The following is a 13,267-nucleotide window of genomic DNA, read 5'->3' as shown; positions in this document are numbered from 1 at the left end:
AAGCATAAAATAGCAGATATTAAGGCAGACGAATAAATGAATCTTAAAATGAATAAAATTAAATTAAATATTCAAGTTGAGCTTAAAACAAATCAAAATCACTACAAAAACGAGTTTGACTACTACTGCCTTCCCTCTCCCCTAACCATAAAAGTCTTATGCGTCATTTGCGTTTGGTTTTATTGAAAACTTTTGTGTATTTTGAATAGCATGTTTTAATTTATCAAAAAAATTCACTATAATTTTCCCGCCAAGATGACTGAAAAGAACCAATGAAAATACAGTGAATATTTAATATATGTATTATATTAATTCATAGAACTCACAGCAATTCAAGATTTTTTCACTGTAACCTTTTTTTTTAATATTATAAATATGAAAGAAAAACAATCAAAACAGAAATGACGCAAAAGGCATTATAAATTTTATGGTTAGGGGATTGGGAAGTGGGTAGTGGTTGCATTCCCGTTTGTAGTAAATATTGTTCGTTTTAGATTTGACTTATATATTCCGTTTGATTTTTATTCTTTTTAACATTTATTTATTCATTGGCATCAGTATATCTTACCTTTATATTTGATATGATCATTTTTTTCTAATTTTCTCGAAATGTTCATGTCTTTGCTTAAGAATTCAGATATACAATTCTAATGTATTAGTTCTCATTAGTTTTTTGTCATTTATTCAACATCCCCCTCAACCTTCCCTGAAAGTTTCAACTAAATGCAATAAGCCGATTCTAAGATATTGCAGATATGCCTTTTTGAGAGCCGAGATACAAATAGTTGTATTTCAATTAAATTCAAAATCCCGCTCCCCCCCCCCCACATTCTCAGAACTTTTCAACTTTATATGCTTAATTATTCTTTAATTATTTTTTAATTTTGACAAACAAGATATTTGGAAGCTGGAATTCAATGTAAACAAACGCAAGAGCATCCACCTTGGGAAGTAAAATTCATGCACCCAGTACAATATGAAGTGTAATGTTGGATCCTGCAAAGATCTCCAGAAGCAGTCCAGAAAGAGACCTTTGTGCAGTGGTTAGCAATGAGCTGAATTTTTATCTCCATGCACAACCAACTGTTGCCAAGGTTAATTAGACACTTGATATACTTTAAAAGAGATTCACTAACCTAACTGTCATGATAAAGTTCTACAAGGGTATAGTATTAAAAAAGATGATATATAACAAAAAGAACCAAGTGTGGTAAAGTTACAAAAGGCAACATGTTAGGTGTAGATCAATCTTCAACCTAGAGGAATAGGCTAACGTTTATCTTGAGCAAGGATGTGGCCTTGGAACTCCCCTGAGTTCCAAGGTGCTATGATTTAACCAGAACCATTACACTTACTTTCAGGAATGCTGAGCCTCACAATCAGACAATCAAGAAAGGGCTTTTCATAGGATATAATCATATCCATATCATAGAGCCAAAAGATATTTCAGATGTAAGTTTTTCAAGTAAGTTTTTGAGTGAAAAGTTGGAGCTACAAGTTTGGCAAAAAATTATTTTGTGATTTCCAAAAAAGTAGTTAGTGACACAATCTCCAAGCTGAAGTGTTGCAAAGCTCCCAGTCTTGATGGTATTATGGTGAACCACCTTCAGCAGGCATCACCTTTGTTAACAGAACATTTAGCAGTTTTCTTTCAAATGTGTGTTGATACTTGTTCAGTTCTGAAGTCTTTTTATACAGGGATAGTCGGAAATATATTTAAGAAAGGGAAAAAAATGATTCATTGCTCTAGTCACCTCCCTACAACAGTGCTTACCACCCTCAGTAAATCATTTGAAAGAAGTTTCCTGCCAGAGCTGTTAGTAAAGTGTAATAATGAATACTGGCAATTTGGTTTTAGAAAAAAAAACTTTGCCATAACCTTTCAGACATGAGTAAAATTGGCATTTTACATACATTACCAAAATTCTTTATGGTGCCTTGCAGTTTTCATCACGCAAAACTACCCAAAGGCTGGGAGAAGCAGTTTTGGATATAATATTGCTATTGTGATTCTTACTGGATATGCAGCAGGTTTAAAGAAAGCAATATAATTATTAATTGCACTGATTAATTTTGCTGTGAAGTGTGCATGATTGAGTGATAAACTGGTGTTCAACTAACCCTTCTCTTGAAGTATGTAGTCTTATTTTCATATACTTATTCTCTTTTAATGAACAGTTCATATAATCTATCCACTAAAACAATTTCAGAAATTGATTTGGCCTGTGGGTCTTTAGCCCAAGGAAAACATACCATTTTTAATGAGCATTCGTTTTTTCTGCTGTTGCTACTCTATTGTGGACACATTGGTCAGTAAACATTCTACTGTTGCATAGTCAGTTGATCATAATAGATCAGTTATATCATAAACAGATCACAAGCCTTTTTGTATTTTTGTTGAAAATAAGTGAAAAAAAAAACAAATCTGCCTCCCCCCCAACAAATTGTAATATACATTTTATGCCCCTCCCCCCCTCTATAGTCAAATTCATTAAACAAACAGGCATTTGGAGGTGGGGTAAAACATATTTTCAATGTATTGATGACAATCAATTAATAGTAGAATAACCATAGCTTAAATGTTAACTGGGTTGTGAGTTATGCCCTGGGGGCATATAAGGTATATATAGATAGGGTGATTGTATGAAGTTTGGATGGGCCTCATTGAATTAATAATCAGAAGTTCTAGTGCTCTTTTTGAGATTCAGAGTGATCAGAAGATGGATACCCCCCAACAGCTTGTATTTTCCTGAAATGCATCTGATAGAAATTTTGAGATGGTCATTTGTTGTCATAGAAACTTCAAAAAGAGCTCATCCAATTGGAAATTGAAAGAGCTAGTGTCCATTTTAATAGTCAAAAAGTGATTGAAGGGCAACTAACTTGTCCTCTCATACCCACCATTTCTCCTACCCACCACTTCTCCACCTCTCATACCCAACCTATTCAATAAAAATTTTGAGATAGCCATTTTGTTCAATGTAATTGAAAGGTCTGGATATTATGTCTTTGAAGATGATCCCCCCCCCACAGCCCAAAACAAAATACATTTGAAATGTTTTCACTTTCCTTACTTTCATAAATACAAAATTATTAAAAATTTTAAGGAATAAATATCAGTATATGTCAATTATACTGACAATCCATGGTCATTTGTTTTTTGTTGTTGTTTTTTTTTCAGTAAAGTGCAAATTGTGTTCTTGTCTTGAGAAGGCATGGGGGTTAACAGCCCTATTCATGTTAATTTCTGCTCCTTTTGAGTTTGACTTGGCTATTTATTTTGATTTCTGTTAATCTTGAGTTTCATTTATTTATTGATTTGTGGTAGTTTTACACTTGGAAGATTATTTGACTTTAGTTGGCCACTTTCTTTTCTTAATGGAGCTCTTCACTTTTCTTTGAAAAACTTGGTTTGAGGTAAAAGTTTTTTAAATCAATTCATAAAAATGTGTATTTTAGGCTGTAGCTGAAAGTAATTTTTTTTTTATTATTTCTAGATTATTTTCTTGGTAAAGTTTTAAATTATTCTTTTGGATTTATTTATTTACAAATGGTTGGTATTTATTTCTCACTCTGCTACCTGATATCTGTGTTAGAAGATTGATCAAACAGTTTGTGGTAATGAACTGTAAGTAACTTGACTCAACAGGAATAAAAACTCTAAAAAAGAGCAACTACAAAATAAAAAAGAGCTGTTTCCATTTTTATATTCTTTTTTTTACCAGATGATGTATCTCTCCTGAAATATGTCTTCTTATAAGATGTATGTATCTCTTCTCTTCTGCAAGAAGAGATGTATCTCTTCTCACAGTGCTGCTTTTTAAAACTTGTTCAAACTAAAAGCTCATTGAGTTTCAATGCCGCTATGTGAAAATTGAATTTTAAGTTGTTGTTATCCTTTGTCCTTGTGGACAAGTTTTTACTTACTCTACTCCTCTTCAACTGAAAACAAATATTTGTCCAAATCTTGCACAAATAGCCAAATTCTCTTAAAACTGTTTATTGGTCAGGAAGGGCTGGTATCAAGATGCAGGCTACATAGAGATAAAGCCAAGATATGGAGGCTCAAGTTTAATGTAGATAAGTGCAAGGTTTTGCATTTTGGAAAAAACAACCCACAATGGCAATACTCTATGTAAGCAAATGCTGGTGTGCGACAACCACTTTTTGAGAATTACAACTGCCACAACTTAAAAAGACCTTAATTTCAACTGCCACAACTGAGCTGCAGTGGCAAAGGCAAACCAAACTCTCAGTCTTGTCAAATGAGCAATGACAAGTGATCCCCAGCAATAGTTACAAAACTCTACAAGAGCCTTGTGAGACCAAAATTAGAATTTGGAATGTGTGTTGCCAACCAACTCTAACATACTGTCAGCAAAGAGGTGATATGATAATGACTTACAAACTGCTCTAATCTGATGACAAAGACTTATTCCAGCCTGCCCAATCATCAAGAACCAGGGGTCATTCAGCAAAGCTTTTCAGAAGCATGCTAATACAAGGGAGAGGAATCATTCCTTCTCCAACCACATTATAAGCCTTTGGAACAATCCGTGCAAAACAACAGTGAGTTCACCATCCATTGACAGTTTCAAAGCAAATCTTGATAAGGAATGGGAGACCAAACTATGGCTCACACAATGGGATGAAGCAGATGTCCTGCAGCCATATCATCACTAACTGGCATACACTGGACCTGTCCATATCACTAGCAAGTGCAATTTAAGGTAATGGAAGATTAGTAGCCTAAAACAGCCACACAACAATGTAGCAGCAATTCTCTGTTTATTTTGAGGATGAGATTAGGGCAAAACTAAAATCACAGCTTCATAATGCATGTGACTGCCAGGCTTCCAATCAATATTGTTCTCCTAGAAAATCAACAGTTGTAGTATAGTGGTCAATGACTACCAAGCAAGCAGTTGGGTATGCACCCTTTTTATAATACCAATAGCATTGAAGCATACTGGTCTATCCATAAACTAACAGCAGTAAACTATATACAGCATACTTCAGACTTTGAATACTGTACTCCACTAGCCATATTAGGGTAAATACAATACAGTATTTTTGATAAAATGGTACATGTAAAATTATGGAATATGATATTTATGGCTAGTATATGGCTTGCTACTGAATTAGATTTAACTGCAAGCTATACTAAGTCATATTTGTTACTTTTCTGTAAATTACATGATATAAAAATACTTTTTGCTCAGCTGTCAAAACACAAGGTGTGCTGCTAAAAATATTGGCAGCTTTTGGAATTCTGCTACTGACAGCTTTGGAACTTTTCACACCTGGTTGACATCTGAAGAAAAATACAAAACAAATAAAAGTAATACTGATAAATTTATTACTTTATTCTCTTTCCAAATGTTATGGTTTCTTTTCTGACAATTCTCTATCTCACCCTCTGAGGGCCCCATCTATAACCATAATAATGTATTACTCTATTAGTTTAGTATCAAGATACATTATGGGTTCCTTGTTATAGTGGGTTTTTGTATTCTAAACCAGAAATATTTGGCTTCAATTGTAATATTGGATAGAAATACTATTTGAGATCATATTTAAAAAATGGAGGTGTAGGCTATATTAAAAGATTTGCCTGTTCTGAAGGAAATGCCCTCATAAAACAGAAGTAATACCATCAGATATTGGCAAATTTTTACCAAATCATATTATTGAGTAACAACTAAAATGAATATACCATTTGATACCTTTTTTTATGCTGATTATGAATATAATAATCATTTTTGTCTGAAATGAATTTCAGCCCCTGCCTAATCTAACCCCCACCCCAAATGTGCAAATATATATCCTGAATTGACAAATATAAGGGGGGGGGGCTAAAATTCATTTCCAACAAAAATGGTTATTATATTTGTAATCAGCATAAAAAAGGCATCAAATGGTATAGGCTATTCACTTTATTTGTAAGTCAATAATATGATTTGGTAAAAATTTACCTAGATATCTTGTTTTATGGTCTTTCCAAATATTATGTTTACTTTTCTAACATAGCATCTTCTCCCCCCATTCTTGATGGTTCTAGATAGGCTATAGCCCTGGGAATATATAGAAACAAAAATAAAGTAAAGAAACTTTTACTTTATAATATATGATATGGTTTTATCAATTTAATTGTAATGTTTCTTTTCACCTTTATCTACTTTGAAAGGTAATTTCAATTAATACTTAAAACCTAGGCTATTCATAATTCAATGGTGCTCACTTAGACAAAACTAAATTAATGAAGCTATGAACACAGGCATCTGTTTGAACAGGGAAGATTACAATATGCTGATTACAAATATAATAATCATTTCTATCGGAAATGAATTTCAGCCTCCCCTATATATGCCAATTCAGGGTATATATTTCTACATTAGGGGGGGGGGGGAAATTTTGTTTCTGATGTAAATGGGAGGTAAGTTTAAACTTTACCCCCACTCCCCCCCGAATGTAGAAATATATACCCTGAATTGGCATATATAGGGGGGGGCTGAAAAAGTGCTATATTAACTTTATGTGTAAGTCAATAATATGATTGGTCAATAGGCTATCTACCAAATCATATTATTGAGTTAGGACTAAAATGAATGCACCATTTGATGCCTTTTTTATGCTGATTACAAATATAATAAGCATTTCTATCAGAAATGAATTTCACCCCCCCCCCCCCTATATATGCCAATTAAGGGATAGAAATGCTTATTATATTCGTAATCAGCATAAAAAAAGGCATCAAATGGTGTATTCACTATATTCCTAACTCAATAATATGATTTGGTAGATATTGACCTATGATTTGGTAGATATTTGCCATAGCTTTTATCTAGAAACATGAGAAATGGAGATTTATAAGAAATCTTACAGTAGGCTACTAGGCTAGGCCTACTTTTATTTCTTTAACAAGTTTCTTTTATATGTAGTCAGCCACTGAATATTTATTTGGTCAATATATACGGAATCATATTATTGAGTTAGGACTAAAGTGAATACACCATTTGATGCCTTTTTTTATGCTGATTACGAATATAATAAGCATTTCTATCAGAAATGAATTTCAGCCTCCTCCCCCCCCCCTATATATGCCAATTCAGGGTTAGGTTAGGTTGGGTAAGGTATCGCCGATATAGGGGGGGGGGCTGCAATTCATTTCCGATAGAAATTCTTATTATTTTTATAATCAGCATAAAAAAAGGCATCAAATGGTGTATTCACTATATTCCTAACTCAATAATATGATTTGGTAGATATTGACCTATGATTTGGTAGATATTTGCCATAGCTTTTATCTAGAAACATGAGAAATGGAGATTTATAAGAAATCTTACAGTAGGCTACAAGGCTAGGCCTACTTTTATTTCTTTAACAAGTTTCTTTTATATGTAGTCATCCACTGAATATTTATTTGGTCAATATATATACGGAATCATATTATTGAGTTAGGACTAAAGTGAATACACCATTTGATGCCTTTTTTTATGCTGATTACGAATAGGTCTATAAGCATTTCTATCGGAAATGAATTTCAGCCCCCCCCCCCTATATATGCCAATTCAGGGTTAGGTTGGGTTAGGTATAGCCTATATAGGGGGGGGGCTGAAATTCATTTCCGATAGAAATGCTTATTATATTCGTAATCAGCATTAATAAAGGCATCGAGCGGTGTATTCACTTTAGTCCTAGGTAACTCAATAATATGATTTCGTATATATTGACCATTTATTTATCTGATAAGTATATTAGCATGATCCCTTAAACGTCAATTTAATAAAGTACTAAATCATATAAAACTTTAAGCAAGTGCATTCCAGGCTCCATTCAGAGAGGGGGCTGCATTTGTGATGGTGGTAATTAGCATAGGGCCTAATCTATCATACTTAAAATTACCATTAAAAGATTCATCCAGTGGTATGATTAAGCTATCAATGTAATCTAAAAATACAAATGTTAGACTATCCTAAATGCAATAAAAGGGTTGTAGCCTACATTGTATAAGTAATACAATCCTCTTCCTCTGTTATGCGCAGGGTTGCCAGAAAGTCAAACAAAAAACAAACCGGAGCCTTTGAAAAACAAGCCAAAATACGCCCGAGCCTTTGAAAATCAAGACTGCCATCTTGGTCAGTTCATAAAGTTCTAAAATTGCCCAAATTTGTGTGTTTCGCAACACTTTTTGGTGCTAAAGTCCAAAAAAAATTTTACGCTTGTCACGGCTGGCACCGCGACACGCGCATTGCCCTATAAGTGTAGTTGGATTAGTTCTAGATCAGTCTTTTTGTCCGGTTATTTCAAACTTAGCACCAATCGAAACAAACACGGAAAAAAGATGGTCTTAGTTAAATAAAGTTCGTACAAATCTCTCAAAACAAATGCGGAAAAATGCGGTCCAAAGTTTTTGTTAATTACTTAACCTTTTTCAAAATCCTCATCATTTCGTCAATGACAAAATTAAAAAATTATATTACGAAAGTGCTACAAATTGAAGCACGTGCTACAGTGATACACATGATGAAATAGTGATAAATAGTTCTTTCGTGCTAAAGTCAGAAAAAGTTTTGCCCCTAATCTAATTCTACTTTTACCTTGTTTGCTTATCCTTTGTTCATCCTGCTCCACTTTCAAGGAAAAACAACGATTTATGTGATCCGCCAAAATTCAGCTGTTTTTAGCTGCAGTTTTATGCGTCATAATGGTTAAACAGCTGTGAACTCTTTTTATTAACTTTTAGAATTTAATATGACTTATTCCCATGGAAACACTAGAAAAAACTACAAGCCAAAGACATACAATATCTTTTGTTGAGTACCGCATAAAAATTTTTGGTAGGCGTTATTTGGTACAGTTGCAATACAATATTTAAAAATAAGGTGATGATTAAGGTAAGGCCTAAAAAAAAACAAAAAAACGTAGGACCGGAGATAACACAAAAGCCTTTGTAATCCCAAAATGAAATAATAAATACAGATAAAAACAGAAACAAAAAAGAAAGGCACTTAGATCCACAAGGCACTAAGAGTTTTAAGACTCAAAACAGGCTAGGATATTATCTATATCGACTAGTTCGGTAATTTGGTTAAGGTTTATTGTGTTCAGACCATTTATAACCCAACTCCTGACTAGAATTAAAATAACTAATTATTTTACAAATAAAGAGCAGAAATTAGTGATGGGCAGGGCTAAGGCAATATGGAAGACATTCTAGCAAAAATTGATCATCATTAACTATGAGAGCAGCATAGAATTGCACTCGACCACAGGAGACGATCGTCTTAGTCACCTGCTTTTAATCTTTGCAGAGAAGGATTTAGTCAAAAACTTGGATTTCGACCAGCTTGTTGACGACTTTGCGAAGATGAAACCACGACGGTTCCCCTTGTTGCCTTGAGTGTTCACTGATCTGTTTCAAATTTTTTTTTTGTATTTTTTGATTTTGTAAATATACTTGATCGAGCAAAGTTTTGCATCGTCATAGCCGGAGCGTGACTCCGACTTGGACTAAAGTATTTACTGTAAGCAGCGAGCTGAAGAACTCGGCTATAGAATATACTTTAGTCAAAGCGTGAGTTTCTACAGAGGTTCGGCTTTCGTCAAGTTATAAGTTCAGAAAAGTGGAAGATTCCCATACGGCTGTTTTTTTAACATCGCACATACCGTTTCCGCTTTCTTCAGACATCTGGTCTTTTCCGAACCTATGGCATAAGAGCGAAAGAAGGAAAGGCAAAGCAATTGAGACAATTCCCTTAATTTTTACGGTAACTCCCACGGAAGCCAGTTCTTTTTTTCGGATAAAGCTAGAGGCAATTTTTTTTATACAAGCCTGCTTGTGGGCCCATGTTGATTGCTTGCCCACCCTAAGGTTTGGCTGAAATGGCAACTCTGTTCAATATACATAGGCTGATATTTATTCCTAAAATCTTAATTGACTTTTGATTTCTTAAAATTAGAAAAGTGAAAACATTTAAATGAATATTTCCAGTAAAGTACCAATTATATTCTGGCTTTTAGAGAGATTTGGGTTTAGAACCCTACTCATATTAATTTCTGCTCGTTTTTATTTTGACTCTTATTTATTTTAATTTCTGTTTGTTTTGGGTTTTATTTATTTATCGATGCTAATTTTTGGTAGTTGTATTCTTGGTAGATTATTTGATTCTATTTTTGTTCATTTTGGTTAAATGGAGTTCTTTTTTTTAAATTTAGTTCATGGAGTTCTTTTTTTTTAAACTTATTTTGTTGAAAAAAAATTAATTTAATTTCTGTTCGTTTTATATTTACATAGTCTTTTTCAGGGAGAAAGATTGAGCCATTTCTAAAGTTAAACAACCATCCCTTTCACAAAAATCTTAAATACCCCTGGGCATAGCTTACAACCCTTGCCCTTAATCTCTGGGGATTGTTTCAACCCCAAAGTCCTTTTTATATGATATTTAGCCCATTTTGAGTAGAAAAGCTATCTCAAAATTTCTATTAGATGCATTTTCTATAGATATGACGATATTTATTCCTTGAAATCTTAACTAATTTTCGATTTCAGAAAATAAATCCAATGAGACCCCTCCAAAGCTTATATGACCAAGATTTCTATAAACACCTTATATGTCCCGAGGGCATAACTTACAGCCCTTACCCTGAGGGCTGTGGGTTTTGTTATCCTCAAAGACATGATTCACAGAACGTTTTGATACGCTGAAGAAGATGGCTATCTAAAAATATTAATTGGAAGTGTTTGGGAAAATTATGGGCGTGGGGGGGGGCATTTGCCCTTTTATCACTTTTGACTAATAAAAAAGGCACTATTCTTCTCAAATTTTACGACAACGTTTTCTATATAAACATTATATGTCCCCAGGGCAAAACTTCCAACATTAGCCCTGAGGGCTCGGAGGGGGGGGGGCTTTCATCCTCAAAGACCTAATTTACAGAACTTTCAACTACGCTCAATAAAATGGTGGTCTCGTGTTTGGAGAAATAGTGGGCGGGAAAGGGGTGTTAGTTGCTCTCCATTCACTTTCGATCGTTAAAAAGGGCACTATTCCTTTCAATATCCAATAAAATAAGTCCTTTTGAAGTTTCTACGACAAAACTTTCTATAAAAACCTTATATGCCCCCAGGGCATATCTTACAACCCTTGCCCTGAGGGCTCTAAGGGGGATATCATTATCAAAGACCTAATTTCCAGAACTTTCAATTACGTTGAAAAAAGTGGCTATCTAAATATTTTGATTGTATGTGTTTGGGAAAATGGTGGGCGTGAGAGGGGGTTAGCTGCCCTTCAATAATTTTCAACTACTAAACAGGGCACTAGCCATTTTAATTTTCAATCGAATGAGCCCTTTTTTAAGTTTCTATAACAACGCTTTCTATAAAAATCCTTCCATGCCCCCAGGGCATAACTTACAACCCTTGCGCTGAGGGCTGTGGGGGGTGTCATTCTTAAGGACCTAAATTTTAAAATTTTCAGGTACGTTGAACAAAATGGTTATCTAAAAATTTTGATTGGATGTGTTTGGGGAAAAAGCAGGTGTACGAGGGGGGTTAGTTGCCCTCCAATCACTTTTGACTATTAAAAAAGGCAAAAGCCCTTTGAATTTCCAATTGAATGAGCCATTTTCCAGCTTTTACGACAGGGCCTTCAATAAAAACCTCATATGCCACCGGGGCATAACCTATAATCCTTGACCGGAAGACTGGGGGGGGAGAGTTCTACTCAAAGATATAATTTCCAGAACTTTCAACTGCGTTGAACAAAATGGCTCTCTCAAAATTTTGATTAGATTTGTTCGGATAAATGGTGGGGGTGGAAGGGGTGTTAGTTGCTGTCTCATCACTTTTGACTATTGAAAAGGGCATTAGCCATTTCAATTTCCAATTCTATGAGCTCTTTTGCAAGTTTCTTCAAAGCTGAAGTTACGACAACGCTTTCTATAAAAACCTTATATGTCCCCCGGGCTTAACTTACAACCCTTGCCCTGAGGGCTGTGTAGGGGGGGGGGTCGTCATCCTCAAAAATTTAATTTCCAAAACTTTCAACAACTTTGAACAAAATGACTATCTCAGAATTTAGATTGAATGTGTTCGGGGAATAAGTGGGCATGGTAGCGGGGTTAGATGCCCTTCAATCACTTTCGACTATTAAAAAGGGCACTGGCTCTTTGATTATCCAATCGAATGAGCCATTTTGAAGTTTCTATGACAAAGCTTTCTATAAAAACCTTGTATGTACCCAGGGCATAATTTGCAACCCTTGCTCTGAGGGATGTGGGAGGAGTGTCCTCCTCAAAAATAGAATTTCCATGTGGAAATCAACTACGTTGAACAAACGGGCTCTCTCAAAATTTTGATTGGATATGTTTGGTGAAATGGTGGGCGTGGAAGGGGGTTTAGCTGCCTTCCAATCACTTTCGACTATTAAAAAGGGCACTAGCAATTCCAATTTCCAATAGAATGAGCCCTTTTCGAAGTTTCTACAACATTTCCTTTGATACAAAGTGCCCTGGTCAAGAGAAAAATAATACATTGTGCCAAAAGCGCTCTTTACTTAGGCAGTGCCATTCCACTACCTATGATAGGATGAAACGAAAGACGACGGTGACGGCAACGTTCTTCAGTTCTGGAGAAAAAATAACGATAAAATTTCGTGCGTCGCCAGTAGTGTGCATGTGCGCAATATCAACTATACACCTGAGGGATGAATATACAGTGCAGTTTCACGGATACATGGCTTACCAGGGGGCAGTCACCAATTACTACGAACGGTACATGAGTTACCGGACGGGTTTCTGAGGCAACACCCTTTTTCTGGCCCAAACAGTGATGTATAAGGAATTACACTAGAATATATTTGTAGTTTCATGGGTTCATGCCCTACCATTAGTAGGTATATACTTCACAAGTATAGGCCTTGTCAGACACGTTTTTCTAGGTTCAATAGCCAAAGCTTGACTTCGTCATATCACACGTTCAAAGATGGTCTCTTTGTAAAAATACTGGTTTTCCTCTGGAGGGCACATAATCATGTTTTTTCAATATAAATAATGATGGAATTTCGCTTTCTGAATTAGTTGGAAAAAAGAACTCGATATAACTCTTTCATAATTAAATCAATTCATTTTCCAATGGAGAGCTACAAAATAAACTTTACGGTAAGTAAATATACATTATTCGTCAATTATAATAAAAAAAACCATGATTTTTTTCGTATAGCTAACTATAGCCATCTACCATATGGATTTCGGATTGACAGCGGAC

General features: G+C 34.8%; 1 protein-coding gene across 2 annotated transcripts in view; it reads right to left on the bottom strand.

Moving 5' to 3' along the window:
- LOC148953957 (uncharacterized) overlaps positions 1-8,004 on the bottom strand; it is a 44,464-nt gene extending 36,460 nt beyond the window's left edge. Inside the window, exon 1 of one of the 2 annotated variants that reach the window (XM_089085703.1) lies at positions 7,906-8,004. Coding sequence is in view for 1 of the 2 variants with exons in the window: in XM_089085702.1 (XP_088941828.1) it covers positions 7,906-7,920 (15 nt within the window). In the remaining variant the exon portion in view is untranslated. The remainder of the gene's footprint in view (positions 1-7,905) is intronic. The other variant, XM_089085702.1, reaches the window with a different exon arrangement.
- Between the last annotated feature and the right edge of the window lie 5,263 nt (positions 8,005-13,267).

Source organism: Artemia sp. Qi Xiang Cuo, chromosome 3 (assembly GCF_049724085.1).
Source record: "Artemia sp. Qi Xiang Cuo chromosome 3, ASM4972408v1, whole genome shotgun sequence".
In the NCBI taxonomy this organism is placed as follows: domain Eukaryota; kingdom Metazoa; phylum Arthropoda; class Branchiopoda; order Anostraca; family Artemiidae; genus Artemia; species Artemia sp. Qi Xiang Cuo.
This window is presented reverse-complemented; position numbering and strand designations above follow the sequence as displayed.